Below are 17533 nucleotides of genomic sequence, written 5' to 3' on the forward strand. Positions count from 1 at the left end.
CGGGGTTTGTTAAGATTTCTCTAGGTGTTTGAGAGCGGAGAAGGCTCTGAGGGGACACGTGATTGGACGTGCTAGGTCTCTCTGCCTCCTCAGGGTTTTGCCGGGGAAATGAAATCCTGCTGAAACTCCGGGGTCTGGAGACTCTTGATTACGGGGTTCAGAGTGCCAGTCTACCTTTCACCCCCCTGTCTCTTCCCACCCCATGGTCCAGCCCAAGCAGACTAGCTGCCCTCCATTGATCAACATGGCTCTATTCTCACATTGTATGTTTCCCCCGCTGAGAATGCCCTTCCCCCTCTCTCCCCCCCATCACAGTCCTCATCTTTCCATGCTCAGCACACAACAGAAGGCCATGGTTCACCTGCAAGCCCGGAAGAATGGCATGCAGCTTCACCTGCCCATCCACAGCTCAGGGTCACGAAGCTGGGGAGGCTCCTTACCAGGCCCTCGCTAAGTGCCTTACCTGCTGATCTCTGCTCTTCCCAGCATCCCAAGTGGGGAATTTTCAGGAGCCAGAGTTTGCAATGAGAAGATCTGGTCTCAAATAGGTTAATAACTTGCTCCCAGTCACACAGCTGGCAAGAGAGTCGAGTGGAACCCAACTCTGTCCAAACCCTCTTCTTTTCCTCCTTCTTGCCAGCTTTGTGTCCTAGCTTATTCTTTCTTTTTTAATATATTTTTTAATTAATTTATTTGTTTTTGGCTACGACTCTGCGTTGCAGTGCGCGGGCTTCTCATCGCGGTGGCTCCTGTTGTTGCAGAGCACGGGCTCTAGGTGCGCAGGCTTCAGTAGCTGTGGCACATGGGCTCAGTAGTTGTGGCTCGTGGGCTCTAGAGTACAGGCTCAGTAGTTGTGGCACACAGGCTCAGTAGTTGTGGCACACGGGCTCAGTACTTGTGGCTCGCAGGCTCTAGAGCTCAGGCTCAGTAGCTGTGGCGCACGGGCTTAGTTGCTCCGAGGCATGTGGGATCTTCCCGGACCGGGGATGAAACCCGTGTCCCCTGCATCAGCAGGCAGATTCTTAACCACTGCACCACCAGGGAAGTCCCTGTCCTAGCTTATTCTTTACTCGGCATCTCCACTCCCAAACAGGGCTGTGTCTCACTCACAGGTGCTCCTGCACCAAGCACAGTTCCTGGTACCAGCGGGGGAGCTCAGTGATGCTCTAAATGGATGAAAATGTCCATTTGAGAGTCTTGAGACAGGAACACCACAGTCCCCAAGTGAGATGCTACCTTTTTTATAAAGGGTCCTTTACAGACTGTGGGCCAGTAGGGAAGCATTGGAAGACATTTGGGATAGTTACCTTTAACATAGTGGGAAACTGGGAGATTAACTCTAACCCTTAGCCCTCCTACTCTCCCCTTTCGTTCCTCTCAGGAGGGATGCGCCTGAGCCGTGCTGGCAGTGTGTACATCTCTTGGAGTAGCTGTTGCTTGCCTCAACGTTACTATCAGGAATCATTTGCAAAATAACTGCACCACTAAGCCTTCCTCCCTCCCCGCAATTAATGACACCCCATGCGCGTGTCTCAGATGAAAGGCACATTATTAATATTCAAAGGAAAAAACGCTCGTAACCATTTTAACATATACAACTAACAATGAACTAAATTTGCTTTGTGGGAGACAGAGAGTGAACATCCCAAATTAGTTTATGTAAAAGCTGAAATTTCTCCCCGAAAGGTCTCAGTACCATCCTCAAAGAATATCCTGATCATCAGAAATGCTGTCAAGATTCCCGCCAACATTATCCCCTTTGTTGTCTGAAATGTCGAATCAAGCACATCTGGCAAATGTCCTAGAGCTCACAAATCTTTCAAACAGCATATAATTCCCAACGGTTAGAGAGAGAACGCCACCGCTTAATCGTGCTCCTCTTCAAAATAGCACCAACTTTCCTTCAATCAGAAACAATGGCTTGGGCTTCTTAAAAATATCGCATACCAGTGATTATTTGCAGAGAGGGCCCCTTTGCGTTTGAACCTGTAGGTTTCAGACAGAATTTAAAATCAAGATCGCGAGCCTCGTTTGAATGTATGCTCGGGTAAATGGACGATGGGAAGAAGCAGGGGTGTGAATCGGGGTCCAAAGAGTGACCTGGCCTGGGTGATTTGGAGGTGACAGCTGGCTCCACCAGGAGAGGATGAAGACGATAGGGGGGTGGGGTGACAGGTGGCACTGACTGGGCCTTGACCCCGCACCAGGCACTCAACTACAGGGGAGGGGTGTATTCGCATGATCCCTGTTTGACAAATGAGGAAACTGAGGCTCGGTGAAGTTAAAGAATTTCCCCAGAAAATTTGGCAGGAACTGGGATTCACACTTGGGCTCATCTGCCTCCAGAGATTTGCCTCTTTCCGCTTTGCCCCGCCAACTCCAAGACTGTCTGTCCACAGAGGCCTGGGCGTGGAGCTCCCAGACATTGGTGTTTATCTGCTCCCCACCCAACTTTACAAAGCTGCATAGTGAACAGCTAGAAGTGAAAGGCCACTTGGCCTTCTAAAGTTTTTCTGGTATTATTTAAACAGTTGAAAACTAGAAGCATCCCAAATGTCCAGCAGGAGGGAACTCATTAAATAATATATGATATAGCCTCGGGAACTCCCTGGCGGTCCAGTGGTTAGGACTCAGTGCTTTCACTGCCGTGGGCCCGGGTTCGATCCCTGGTCGGGGAACTAAGGTCCTGCAAGCTGCGGGGTGAGGCCAAGTGAAAGATAATATATGATATAGGCTTACAATAAAATACAATGCAGCCATTAAAATGGCAGTGAAGGAATGGACCTATTGATATACAAAGGTAGCCATAGTTTATTTCAGGTGAAAAAGCAGGGTAATAATAATAACCACCATTTACTGAGCGCTTTCTATGTTCCAGGCACTGGTTTGACCATTTTACATAATTTATTTTCTTTTATCTAGGAAATAGTTGTCTTTATTATTTCCATTTTACAGATGATGAAACTGAGGTGGGGTGAAATGCTTTGCCCAAAGTTACCCGGGTGATAGGTGGCAGGGCTGGAATTTGAATCCAGGTCTAGCTGACTCAGAGGTAAAGATGACATTTGAGCTGGTTCTGAAAGAGAAGCTGGAGTTTATTAGTGAAAGAAAGGAAGAACCAAGGGCCTTCCTTGTGGCCCAGAGACATAAAAATATCCAAGGAGTGTAAGATGGCAGTAGTGGTTCTTTTTCCCTAGATAGTTCTCTGCCCACTTTATTGCTCAAAAACTGGCCAAGGAACACGAGTCTTTCAATGCCACCAACAAACCAAGACTCTTCTCATCTTGAAGCCTCTGCCTCCACCTGACAGGTGAGAAAGCTGAGACCCAGAGAGGGAGGATGATGTGCCGGACCCCACACAGCCTGTCTGTGTTAGGGCCGGGGCCGGACCCACCTTCCCACCGCCAGCCAGGGCTCCTTCGGCAAACCCAGGCTGCCCCCTACCCTGCTTCCCCCATGGTTTCTGCAAAATGGCCGAGCGAGTCTCCTGCCCCGCCCCCTCCCGCTGTCATCTCTCCTCAAGACAAAAGGCAATTTACCCAAATGTTATAATCACCTGGAGGCTGGCACACAGCAGCACCATCCATAATGAAGGCTTTGTGGAGGGATAATATCACACTTGTAACTGCCAAAGAAAATGCCCACACGGACCACAGATCCCGGCATCTGCTTTAAGCAAAAGGGGTATGAAGGGAATCAGTATCAAATGCCTTTACCGTGCCAGGGACTTACCACGTCCCAGCCCTTTGAGGAATGCATCATTATCCCTATTTAGCAGATGGGGAAACTGAGCCTCAGAGAGTAAGTAACTTACTGACAGGAGCAGTTACTAAAGGGAGGAATCGGGACTTGAACCCAGGCATCTCTGACACCAGAGGCCACACTGTGAACTGATATGAACTTCTCTGAGAGTCTGGCAAAGCTGTGGACCTTCTTCTCCCCAGAGACATACCCTAGAAGCCCACCCCCCTCCCCTACAGAGGGTGGGATTGGCCTGTCAAGGCCCTTTTGCTCTAGGAATGACAGCCTGCCCTGCCTTGTGCCCCTCCCTGACCTGCGGGAACCGCCGCCTGCCTGACTCTTTTTCCCAGTTCCAATTCCAAAGGCCCTGGAAATTCCCCTTCCAGCCATCGTGCCCACAGGACTCTGACAGCAATACATCCCCCACCCCCCACAGCAGCCTCCTGGAAGCATCCAAAGGATACAGCTTCCCCTTCCGTGGCTGGAGTCCACCCGAGCCAGCACCGCCGTGGTTTGTTTCGTCTCCTTTAATAGAAGTGGATGTGAGGCCAGAGCCCAGGGGGCAGGAGCCTCATCTCGCTTCCTCAGCCCACACGCTGGAACCCAGGGCAGTTGGCTGAGAGCCCTGCTCAACCTCAGGTCTAGGAGACGCAGGCAGGGTTACAGGCCGGCCCCAGGGGCTGCCAGATCTGCCCTCAGACCCTGGCTCTGCCATTGGCCGGCTGTGTGATCTCAAGCTAGTCTCTTAACTTCTCTGAGCTTCAGTTTCCTCATCTGACAAGTGGGGGTAGAACTACGACCTTCCTTCCAGGATCGTGGTGAGTGTTACTGAGATGATGCAGGGGATGCGGCAAGAGCAGTGCCCAGCCCACAAGGAGCTTAAGGCCTGTCAGAGATAACAGCTGGGATTATTTTATATCCCGGGGACTAGTGCTGGTTGAGATGCAGGGGCCTCCATAACTCCATGCCCCAAAGGGAGGAGCCAGAGTGACCTTGGCAAGCTGCCCTCTGGCCTCCTCCCACCTGCTCTTAATGCCAATTTCAAAACTGGGCTGGAGGCCTGCAGTCCCCTGATCTCTCTAGCCCGCCTTTGGCACTGTTCTGGATGTGTTCCCATCATCCTCAGCATTTCTTATTCATCCGGAGCCTCAGACCCTCTAGGATCCCCCCAGACGCGGGCCCTCACTGATCCCCTGCGGATACCAGGGTCTCACCTGGGGGCCACCTCAGTGCCTGCCACCTCCCCAAACCAGTGCAGGTCGGGGGTGGGGAGAGATGCATAAACAGTCACAGGACCCGGGATGGGCACTCTCTGGACGGAAGCCTAGAGCCTAAGTGTTCAAAAGGCTGCAGAGAACCTCCTGCCCCTCAAAATATAGGTCGGAAAGTAACATAACAGAAACCGTAAAAAAAGTACATGGAAGGAAATCCAACATAAGTCTATATTCTCCATGATGTTTATATTAATGTTTAATGTGGAATATCAGATTTGAGATTCTTTTTTTTTAAATAAATTTATTTTATTTATTTGTGACTGGGTTGGGTCTTCGTTGCTGCGCGCGGGCTTTCTCTAGTTCCAGTGAGCAGGGGCTACTCTTCATTGCAGTGCGCGGGCTTCTCATTGCGGTGGCTTCTCTTGTTGCGGAGCATGGGCTCTAGGCACGTGGGCTCAGTAGTCGTGGCTCGTGGGCTCCAGAGTACAGGCTCAGTAGTTGTGGCACATGGGCTTAGTTGCTCTGTGGCACGTGGGATCTTCCCAGACCAGGGATTGAACCTGTGTCCCCTGCATTGGCAGGTGGATTCTTAACCACTGCTCCACCAGGGAAGTCCCAGATATGAGATTCTTTCTCCAAAAAACCGGGAGTGCCCTGCTTTGCTGGTGCCAGGAGCCAGAAGCACAGTGTGCTGGGGGAGCACAGAGAAAACGGTAAGTGTGTCCCAAGTCAAGTTGATGTTCTGGAAAAGGTGGTGTTTGGCTAGGCTTTAAAGTTTGAGAGGTGGATTTTGCTGCCTGGAAAGGGAGGGAAAACATGAGCAGAGGCACAGAGACGCAGGGGCCTGGGTACTCAAGATGGAGCACCTGAGACCCGCTACTGTGTTGGGAGACAGAGGAGTAGTCAAGGAAGGCCTCCCTTAGGCAGTTATGGACAGAGTAGGCTTTGATGGGTGTGTAGGAGTGTGTCTGAGCTGGGCATTCAAAGCAGAGGGACCCAGTGTGGGCTGGAGAGAGGCTTGAATGCCAGGTTAGGGAGCTTAGCTTCAATCCTTCAGACAGTAAAGACGTGGTAGTTGCAGAAAGATTTTTCAGGGAAGTCTGTAGTGGCTGAGGGCTGCAGCTCTGGAGATAGACCTGGGTATGAGCCTGTACCCCCTTATTAGCTGAGTGAGCTGGGACATATAACTCCATCTCTCTGAGCCTCAGAGCCCTCCCCTGTGAAACGGGATAATAACACTGACTTTGGGGCTTCCCTGGTGGTCCAGTGGTTGGGAGTCCGTCTGCCAGTGCAGGGGACACGGGTCTGAGCCCTGGTCCGGGAGGACCCCACGTGCCGCGGAGCAACTGAGCCCAAGCGCCACAACTGCTGAGCCTGCGCTCTAGAGTCCATGTGCCATGACTGCTGAAGCCTGCGCACCTAGAGCCCGTGCTCCTCAACAAGAGAGGCCACCGCAACAGGAGGCCCCCACTCAACACGACTAAGGAAGGCCCACGTGTAGCAGCGGAGACCCAACCCAGCCAAAAATTAATTATTAATTAATTTTTAAAAAAAATCTTTAAAAAATAATAACACTGACTTTGCAAGATTGCTGTGAGGATTAAGTGAGTTCTAGTCTGAGATCTGTAGGTCCTTAACATCCTAACATCCCTCCTGGCCATCCTCACTGTCCCAGCCTTAATTCTGCCCCCAGCATCTGCCACCTGGAGGACAGGCCCAAGTGCCAGGCCTGTCCCTGTCAGTCCATTGTCCACACGCAGCTGGAGAGCAGGGGCAGAAGGGAGCAGAGGGTCAGAGCAAGGGCCGACCAAGTGACCTTGGCCTCAGCACTTGTCTTCCCAGCGCTGCCTGTGTACAGCGGCGAGGCATCACAGACATCTTTAGTGAACACAAATGCAATTATGAGTGCTTGAAAAATAAAAGTGGGAATCAGGGAAACAAGAAGAATAGCAATATAGATGGTGTTGGTGACTTTGCACCCTCCCCTACTTAGCACACACCTGCTCTGGAGTGAGTGTGGGAGATGTGAATCAGTTGGTCTGCGTCCCTGTGCACCTCCTGTTGTGTGAGCACCTTGCCACACACAGGCTGATGCTAGTATTTAAGGATGTGTATTTTTTTTTTACCAGTAGGGCCCATAAACACAGGCCAGCCATGCATCTGGACCTCAACAGCAGGAATAACTCTCTGTCCCAATAGTGTCAGAATCCCAATAGTACGACACTTAGTGAGACATCCTTCTCCAGTCTGGGGCTTTCCTAAGAGATTCCCAAGGGTCATTATGACCGTGGGCACTTTTCCCTTTACCCACCAACTGGAGCATCTGCAATGCCACCTGAGACACGAACTGTGCACATAACAAAGGTGGTATGAGAATTGCATGAGATCGGGCATGGAAAGTACATGCATGTGCCCGGCACATGGACCTGATCCCAGCTCACCATGTTCGTTGCCCAGACTCACCCTCCCCCGGTCACAGCCCGATCCAGCCCTAGGTCTGACCTCGAAGGTCTCAACCCAATGGTTTCAACATATTAAAACAGAATGTAGCCACGCTCCCATATTAAATGTAATTTTTTGCTGTTAAAACTTCGAAAGGATTTTTCAGACTTTGCTTGGTAGATGGTATGACTGCAAGACTTTAACAATTGGCTGTGATTTCTTGAGAGCCATGTACACACTGGAGAATTCTTGACAAATGAGGAAACCAAGCCTACGAATTGATTTCAAGTGTAATAACATTGTTTTGATTTCTAAATTTAATAATTAATTCAGGCTTTATGCATTAATTATAACATTTATTAATTTCAGTGTTGGAGTTTCCCTTTCTGTGTTTCAGAGTCAGTCATTTTTTTCCCATGTCTCTTACAGTTGAATAGGCCTTGACAAGCTTGTGGGTGCTGGGCCCTGCCCCTCTAGTTCCCCATGGGTGAAGCAGCCTGGCCTCACCACACCGACCCCTACCCCCTGGAGACCTCCACCCACCCAGCCCAGAAGATGCTCCTTTACAAGGAAAGCAAGAGCAGCCCCGGGCCTCCCTTCCTGCCCGATGGTGGGCTCTGCCTGGGCAGCCACCCGTCAGTCAATATTGGCGACGCTGTGGCCTTGGCCTCTGGCCACACCTCTGCCAGCAAAGTTCAATGCCTCTTTGCAGGAGTTGGGACAGGGATGGCCCGGCATTGGTTGCCGCTCTCACCCCTGCATTTGCACAGAGGGTGTGGCCGGGCTTTGGGGACTGCACCTGCCCACAGCCTGGGGTGCCAGGTTTGCCACGCACCTCTCACCCCAGCCACAGTTCACACAGGAGCCGTCTGAGAGCGCGCTGGCCTTGATCCCAGGAAGAGAGGGCAGCCCTCACGGCAGAGCTCCTGCCCTGGAGCCTGGCATGGCCTGGCCTTCTGGGTGCGCGCCGGGCTGTCACTGCAAGCTGCACGCCTCCTCCCTTGACACCTGATCACACACACACAGACTCAGACGCTCACACACCGCCTGCCACTCACCCGGCCACACACCGCGTGTCACACGCAGGCTGAGGGTCCCCATACGGGCGCACTCTCTCTTCACCCTGCACCTCAGACAGAGCCACTTACACACTCACGGCACACCAATGCACGCTTGCACACATTCACGCTCACACTTGGGTAGATTCCCACACTTCGACGGAAACACGACCACTTGTGCCCGTGCACACACAGCCTCATCAAGTGTGACCTTCACACCAGCACTCTGTGCCCTTCCCCTCCCCGCTGGTGGAATGAGGTGGGGAGACGGTTCGCACCCCAAGCCTTGGTTTCCTCGTCCTGACTGGGGCCAATGCCTTTTACTCACTGAGAAGAGGACGGACGTGCCCCTCTTCCCACAGAGCCCTGTGCTTCCCGGGTGCTCGGCCAGTGTGACCCTCATCCCCTCTCCCGAGGCTGGACACCTTGACTCACCTGGTCTCCTCCCTTTCCCTGTCCGCACCTGAGGCTCCCGCACACCAGGTGGGCGCTGCAGGTGTGCTTGCCCAAAGGCATGCCATGAGCTAGCGACATCTGGCATGCGGGTGCCTGATGACCTGAATCAGCCCGTTTGCCCTCTCTGTGCTCGCCTGCCCCAAGCTGCCCCTCGCTCTGAACAAAAGCACTAGTTGAGCTGTGGCTCTTGATCCTTGTGTAAAGACCTCCGCCTCCCCAGCGCCTCCCTCCGCCCCCGCAGGGAACCGGAAGTTCCAGGGCTGCTGAGTTCCTTAAGACCACCCCCTTGAAGGTACCCAGTTTGTGAATTAAAGGCCCATCGAAATGATGATCCGAGCTCACACTTCCTGGGTACTCACCTAGGGCCGTTCAGCCCCGCCAGTCCCCAGTCTGCCCTCTGCCCGAGGTCTGGTTAAACCCACTGGACAGACAAGGAGCCGGCTCAGAGAGGGGCAGTGACTTGTCCAAGATCACCCAGCAAGATGGAGGCAGGGCTCACAAAGGACCCTGAACTCCCTCCAGCCTATGCTGTGCAGTCGCAGGGGCCCTGAAGACAGCTTGCAAAGACAGCTTCCGGCTTTTTTTGGTTTGGGGCATTTCCTGCGCCCCAGGCACTGCGCTAAGCACTTTTCGGGAATGACCTCAGTTGATCCTCCCAGGAAACCTTCCAGGCAGGCACCTCCGCAGATGAGGAGATGACACCCAGAGAGGCGCGAGGCCATCTGCCCAAGGTCTCTGAGCTAGTGGTGGCCGAGCTCCAAAGCTCGCGCCCTTAACAACTGCGCCACACCGCCTCCGGGCCAGCCGTCAGGGGAGCCAACGTTGTGTTGCATGTGCCGTCCGACTTTAAGGACTCTTCTTCCCCCAGCACTGCACCGACCTGCAGGCTGCACGAATGACACTCTCGGTGACCTGGGCCCCGCTTGGTGGCCTGTGCGGGCCTGCCCCTCCCACCCTCACCGTGGGGCCCCAGGCCAGCCAGGGCTTTGAGCTTCTGGAGTGTGGCTCGCGCCCAGGTGTGAGCCCAGACAACCCATCCTCCCCATGTGGTGGGGCTGCTCGGTCCTTGGCCTCGAGACAGGAAAGGAAACAGCGGCTGGTGGCCTTGGCGCCGCCCTTGGCCTTGGCCCCGCCCTTGGCATGTCTGCTTTGCCCTCTCAGCCCCGTTGGCTGAGGGTGGGGAAGAAATTCTTCCCCCTTTTTCTAAATCCCACAGAGCAAACTTATTACTTTTATGTCCCCAAAGTTACATTTCTTTATTCATTCATCCATATTAAATAAGTGTATTTAATATACTTATTAAATACTTTTTAAGTGCTGGGTCTGTGCCGGGCTCTGGAGAGTGAATTGATCATGGCTCCCCTTGGCTGGTAGGGGTGACCATGACCACGACCGCAGCCTGGGTCAGGGAAGGTGACATCCAGGCAGGGCCCATGGGGGCAGAGGACGGCCGGGGGACACGCATTCATCAGGTGCCTGAAGCTGGGGCTGTGATAGGCCTGAAAGGAAACCATGATCATGCAGGCAGCCCTGACCACACCATCTTTAACGTGCTGTGTATTTCCACTTCTTTGACAGAAATCCTAGAAAAACTCATCTATGTTACATTGGGTTGTTTGTGTTGAAAGAATGAATGTGTCAAACGTACACGTTTAAAATATATTGCAGTTGTTATACTCATGTTTAGGTCTTACTTCACTTTTATATTCACTAAGGTCCAGAAATGGGAAGTGCCCTGGGCCTCTCTTGAGCTCTGAGAGGCCCTGCACCTGAACCAGGTCCTGAAAGGAAGGGTGTCCTCCGCTCCCTGGAGCAGCTTGTACAAAGGCACAGGGGCACTAAACACATGCCTGTGGGCGACTGTGTTACGTCAGGGTAGCTGCATTTCACAGCTGGGGAGGGAGGCAGGCTGGAAAGTTCTTAAGGTCCAGGCGAAGGAGTGGGGAGCCTTCACAGGGAAAGCTTCTCAGTTGGGTGGCCTGTGGTCAGATTCGGGGTCTCTCTTGCTGCAAGTTCCTTTTCTTCTCTGTAAGAAGCCCAGCTCTCCTAGTGATTGGTGAGATTCATTGGGGGCAGCAGGGGAGGGGATGCAGGGAGCAGCGAGGTCACTTCCAAAGCTTGAGAACCAGAATAAAGAAATCTCTGTGCCCCAAGAGCAGACAGATTAAGCCACAGAGTGCCCGGGTCAACCCTCTGGGTCTCAGTCCCCTCCGTCCCCCAGCACCAGGCACAGGGCTGGCCACAGGATTGAGCTTGTTGACTTAGTCGTTCATTCATTCATTCAACAGATGTGGGCTAAGCACCCCTGTGTGCCAGACACTGGTCTGATGATGCCACAGTGAAGAAGCAGACAAGGCCCTGGTTTCACTGGAACTTGTAGTGTGGATGGGGAGACAGACAACATGTAAATAAACAAGAAAATTGCAGCAAGAGGCATACGCCCTGAAGGAGATAAAATGAACACCGGATATCAGGGATCACTGAGAAGTGACATTTGAGATGAGACATGAATGCCAAGAAATAGGTGTCAGGAATGTCTGTTGATAGCAATCGAAGACAAATCAGAAGGCAACAGACTTATTCCAGACTTCAACTGGCAAAGCAGTCGTTGGTTGCCTACGGCACGCTGGGTCCAGTGGTCAACAGGCAGACATAGTCTCTGCATTAAGTTTACAGCCCAGTGGGAGAGAAAACTATATAAGGAAATCTGCAAGTAAGTGTAGGCTCATAAATTTTTTTATTGAATGAAAGATTCTTTAAGTTCTATAGTGCTTTTACAATTTTCAAGTTTCATACATATGATTTCATATAATCCCATAATAACCCCTTTCCCCCCCCCCCCCGTATGGCCCCCTCTTCCCTTCCCTCTCCCCACTGGTAACTACTAGTTTGTTCTCCATATTTGTGTAGAATCATAAATTGTGAAGTACAGGGCCCAGAACAGAGGAAGGGGCGTGAAGGACTTTATTTTGGATGGTTGGGTATGTGAAAAGGTTTCCACTCCTCTTGGAGAACATGACAACCTCACCTTTTACAGAGCACACTGGATTTTCAGGCATTTGTTTAAAATAAACATTTTATTTTAGTACAATTTCAGATATACAGAATTATTGAACAGATAGTACAGAGAGTTCCCACTATACCCCACATCCAGTGTCCCTATTATTAACATCTTATATTGTACCATGCATCTGTCACAATTAATGAACTAATATCGATACATTTTTATTAACTAAATAAAAATAACTAAAGCCCATACTTCATTCAGATTTCCTCCATCTTTCCTTAATGTCTCTTCTCTGTTCCAGGGTCCCACCCATGACACCACATTACATTTAGTTGTCTCTTCACCTTAGGATCCTCTTGGCTGTGAGAGTTTCTCAGACTTTCCTTGTTTTCGATGACACTTTTGAGGAGTACTGGTCAAGTGTTTTGTAAAATGTCCTTTGATTGGAATTTGTCTGATGGTTTTCACATGATTCGACTGGGGTTGTGGGTTTGGGGGAGGAAGACCACAGAGGTAAGTGCCATTTTCATCATATCAAGGCTATACACTATCCACACGGCTTATCACTGCTGATGTTGACCTTGATCACTTGGATGAGGTGTGTTTGTCAGGTTTCTTCATTGAAAAGTTGCTCTTCTTTTGGTTCTTTACCCCCTTCCTATACCGTCCTTTTTACGAGGAAATCACTATGCAGCCCACATCTAAGGAATAGGGAGTTATGCCCCATCTTGACGGCGGACTATCCACATAAATTGTTTGGAATTCTTCTGCGCGGGAGATCTGTCTATTCTCCAATTTTTGTGCATTTTTACCAATATTTTTTTACTTTTTAGAAATTCAAGAACCCTATTGGTGTTTCTAGGAACCTAGAAACATTTTACTTTATTTACTAAAATGCATGAAATTACCAAGGCAATAAATTAGAGGGTAGGAAAAAAGCCGATGATTATTTTTATTTTCTATTGTGGATACACACTAATGAAAGATTTGGGAAATACCAAAAACAGAAGAACCTCTCTAGCCCCACTGCTCAGAGCTGACCATGATTCACGTTCAATTTATTATTTTTCTTCTGTGCACAATTTTTACACAGATTATACTGTCTATGTAATTTTGTTTCTTACCTCCTTCCATCTTTTTTTTTTTTGCTTATTATAATATCAGAAACATTCCTCCTATGTTGCTATACAGACTTCCTAACCATATTTTTTCAGTGGCTGCTAAATTCTCGTGTGGCACATGGTGTCTCCCACCCGCCCCCCAAACTCAGCGGTATGCCTGGCACATAGTCAGTGTTTAGAAATTATCTGTTAGATGAATGGATATACAACAAAGTAATCATCCTCTTGTTTTTAGAAGCATAGGTTATTTCAGTTTTCTTGATTCTAAATAGTACCGAGACAAATAGATTATTCCCATAACATCCCAGGGTGGAATTACTGGGCCAGTGGGGGCCAAAACTTTTCAGGATAAATGCACCAAACCAGAAATCTCCCTCCCCTTCCTCTGAACCACCGGCAATTGTGCCGAGGGTAATAATTTACAATTGATTAAAGAGTTTGCGGGGTGTTTTTTTCCCCATCTTTCTTTCCCCTCCTCTCCCCATCTCGTCCTGCCGAAAAAGGGGGAAAATTATCCTAGAAGGTGAAGATGTTCTCAGACAATCATATTAACATATTCCAACAATCGCAATTTGCAAAATAGTAATCACAACTGCCGGGATCTGGGAGGCATTAATCAAAGCTGCAGGTTTAATTCCATTTTAAATATTGATGAAATGTGCTTGGGCAGCCTCACCCTGGCGTGGCAGGGACAGGGGAGCCGCCTCGCGGCACAGCGGAGGTGGAGGGGAGGGTTGGGGAGCAGCTGCTGGGAGGGGAGGCATCTGTCATTCAAATTGGTGACTGAGCGGCCAGGTAGAGAGTGAAAGGGGTAGTGAAGAGGGCTGTTAAGTCCATTGCTGTCAATTTGTAACCATCAGGGAGGGGCCTGAGGACTGGTTCAGCACAATAAACCCAGTTGGTCTGGTTTCAGGGTTACCACTGAAGAGGTTGCAGCTGCACCGATTCGAATAGCCCGGAGACTTCGGAACTATAATTATCAACCAGGCCGCTCTCGGTGTGGCAAAAGTGCGCTTCACCAGCACTTAACTCCTTGTGTGCCGCCGCTTTCCCCGCCCACCACCCCCACCACCCCCCGGGGTTGACAGCCAGGTGCGGATTCCCCCGCAGCCTCCCCGGGGAAACTGAGGCCCACCGGCTGCTGAGGGCAGTCCTCAAAGGCCAGAGCGTGCAGGCAGAGAGCCTTTCTCCTGAGGTCACAGACAAAGAACTAATGGGGGGCGGGGGGGGACGGAAGAGGCCGGCTCTGTGGGGCAGCCTCACCTTCTGGCACCGTTGGGCCTACCCTGGGGTGAAAAGTCAGGCTTTGGGGTCTGATGAGCCTTGGCTTAAATTCTGCTGGCCGTGGACACGAGGTAAGGCTCGTCCTCTGTAAAGTGGAGGTAATCTTTCGTACCCTACTGGGCTCTCACAAAAAACTCAGATCGACGTTTGTAAATTACAGAGCACACAGTAGGCTGACAATAAGCCTTGTTTCCCTGGGCCGGGGAGTGGTGCTGTCACAGGAGAGGAAAGGGCTCCTGGCAGGCGGCTCTGGTTCGGAGGGTAGGATATCTCAGGCCCTCTGCGTTTCAGCTCTCAAGGAGTGTCTTTTATGTCTAGCTTCTGCCATTTGGCACCCAAGGAGGACGAGTAATTCCATACTCCCACCTCTCGGGAGGGAGGCACTGAGCTAGGCAGGGGGTGAGGGTAGGAGTCAAGAGACTCTGGTGCTGCGCCCTGAGGACAGCTGCTCGAGGGCAGGGGTTTGGGCCAGGGCTCTTTATCCCCAGGAAGAGGGAAGGCAGGAACGAGGGAAGGACCGCAGGCAGGCATTGCGGCTCTGGGGAAAAAAACATGGGCTTCGCTGGGAGTCCTGGGGAATGAAGTATGTGCACGGCTCCGTAACCCTCCTCCTGGAATATAATCCCAGAGAAATTCTCCCACATATCCACGAAGGGATGGACCCAAGAACGTTTGTCCCAGCGTCATTCCCGGTCACCGGAGGTGGAGGCAACCTGCGTGCCCACCCCTGGGAGGATGGGTAGTACAACATGACGGAAGCCCACCATGGAATATTAGGCAGCAGTCAGGAGCAAAGAACTAGATGTCCGCAACAAGAATAGATCTTGAAAATGTAGTGTTGAGTGAAAAAAGTGAGGCACAATGAAATTCACAGCACAATGCCATCTATGTAAATTGAAACCCCATTCACACACAAAACAACAGTACATATTTTACAGAGCTACGTGCATTTTTAGGGGTATATATCCCGCCATTGGAGTGGGTCTCTGTCGTGGTGGGGGGAGGGGCTGGGTGTGGCTCTGGAGGATAAAGGGGAAAAATGAAAATAGAGTCAGCCCGCAGAGGGGCCTGGCACAGAGAGTGTGCTGTGGACTAAGGGATATGTCCCACTCAACTCTCTCTCTCTGAGTACAAGGCACAGGCCTTGTACTCAGACAGCCCCGGGCCTCAAGTTCTGGGCTCTCCCACGTACCAACACTGTGGCTGTGGACTAGCGACTCCTCCTCTGAGCCTGTTAGTCCGTCCACAGAAAGGTGGGCTTGCTGCCATCGGGTGGTCATGAGGATTAAGTTAAGGGAGATAAATGCATGTGGGCCTACAGGACCCCCAGATCCTCCTCTCCTCTCCCCACCGAAAGGACCTGGGCAAACAGAGGGTGTCAGCCCCCTGGGAAACCACAGGTTCTCTGAAGCGTCCAGAATGGAAAACCCAGAAAAGAAATGCAGGCCTCGACCGGCTGTCCCGGGGGTGACGTTGGTGGATGTCACACTGGGCACGGGCCCAGCTCAGAGCGGCCCATCCATGTTGTGCCTGGCTCCGTCAGCAAGGTCCACCTCCAACATGCACCCCAGCCCCAAGACCCCGCCTGGGGGCTCCCGGCGCAGGGCACGACCGCCTCTCCCTCCTCCTCTCTTGCAGATGATGACGAGCACGAGTGGATCATCCGGACGTGTCGGAAGGGCTGGGACAAGACCATGGGTCCTAAGCCCAAGCCGTGAGCACTAAGCCCCCTCGGTCACAAGCTTCCTTCTGTGCCCCTGGCATTGGCTGGCCCAGGGAGCAGGCTGTAGTTTTAGAACCTGACTTTTGACTCGGGAATAAATGCTTTCTGCCATCAGTGGCCCTAAGTGTACTTTCCTTAAGACTATTTCTTGGAGTGGGACCCTCACTCCACCTGCATCACAATCACCTGGGCAAAATTGTGAACGAGCTCTTCCTGGGCCCCACCCTAGTACCTGCTAATCAGAATCGCTGGGACTGGGGTCTAGCAGTTTGCATTCTCAGGTATTTCTTACGCATATGGAAGTTTGAGAGCCATCACCTTATAATGATAGACAAATGTAATTGAATGAGCAACTCATGCGTGCGGGCAGTGTGGTTATGTTATCTCAGCTCCACATAACAGCCTTGTAAGAAAGGGCTTAGCATTACCTTTTAGAGATGGGAAATCTGAGGTTCAGAGAAACTGAGTGACCTGCCCTAGGTCACACAGCATTTGAATCCAAGTCTTCCTGAAGATGAAGCCCAGCTGTTTTTTGTTTGTTTGTTTGTTTGTTTACTACAAGCTGCCTGCCTTACCAGTCTTGATTTCACAGGGCAGTAGGATAGGATGACTGCCCAGGCTCACAGCTGCTATCTTCCTGTAAGCCCAGAAATGATTACCCAGGACTGCCTCTTCCTCTCGGAAGCTTCCCTATCTGAGCTTCCCACCCTAAGCACGGAATCGGTGGGGTGCCACAGAAAGAATGCAGCTTTGGCATCATATACACCTGGGTGTGAATCCCAGCTCCATCACAGGGTATCATACAACCTTGGGCAAGTCACTTCACTTCTCTGAGCTTCGGTCTCCCCATTTGTAAAATGTATAATGATGCTTAAACCCATAGGGTAGCTATGTGGATTGAATGAAATAATACAATAAAGGAGCTGGCTGTTAGCAGGTATTCAATACGCGCTTGCTTTAAAAACTAATTCGTTAGCTGTGCATACAGAGTAATTATTCTTCAGAATCACCCCCAGGGATCTCATGTGTCAGCTGAAAACCAGCAGAGGAAGTGGTAACATGTTCCAGGGCTGTACTTGGGCCACAAGCAAACTGGATCACCTGGATCTTTGCGTAGCTTTCCCTCCTTAGAGGCTGCGAACCCTGCAGCCCCCTGCGCCTTGTCCCCTGGCTCACCAAGGGTTGCTCAGGAGAGGGAGTCGGGCCTGGGAGGGCTTTGCCAAGGTCGCAAGGGCAGGAAGCTAGCCTTTGATCTAGGGCCCCATGAGCGGCCTGCTGGGGCAGAGCCAGGAGTCAAGGGAGACCTGGGCCCCCGCTCAGCTGTGCCGCAGAGGGATGGGGGATCACCTTTCCCCGCCAAGGCAACAGTCACTCACCTCAGTAGAATGACAGGACTGATGTCCACTGGGGGTTTCCAAACTGTGTTTTGAAAATAAATAAAGTATATTCATGTAAAGGAACACACACACACAAACTTCCTTTTCAAA

At 51.2% G+C, this 17533-nt stretch overlaps 1 protein-coding gene across 1 annotated transcript in view; it reads left to right on the forward strand.

Moving 5' to 3' along the window:
• The window catches only part of MORN5 (MORN repeat containing 5), a 33296-nt gene extending 17133 nt beyond the window's left edge, over positions 1-16163 (forward strand). The window contains exon 5 of the mRNA XM_065879612.1: positions 15962-16163. Coding sequence (XP_065735684.1) covers positions 15962-16041 — 80 coding nt within the window. The 3' untranslated portion in view covers positions 16042-16163. The remainder of the gene's footprint in view (positions 1-15961) is intronic.
• Positions 16164-17533: the final 1370 nt, after the last annotated feature.

This window comes from Phocoena phocoena, chromosome 6 (assembly GCF_963924675.1).
Source record: "Phocoena phocoena chromosome 6, mPhoPho1.1, whole genome shotgun sequence".
NCBI lineage: Eukaryota > Metazoa > Chordata > Mammalia > Artiodactyla > Phocoenidae > Phocoena > Phocoena phocoena.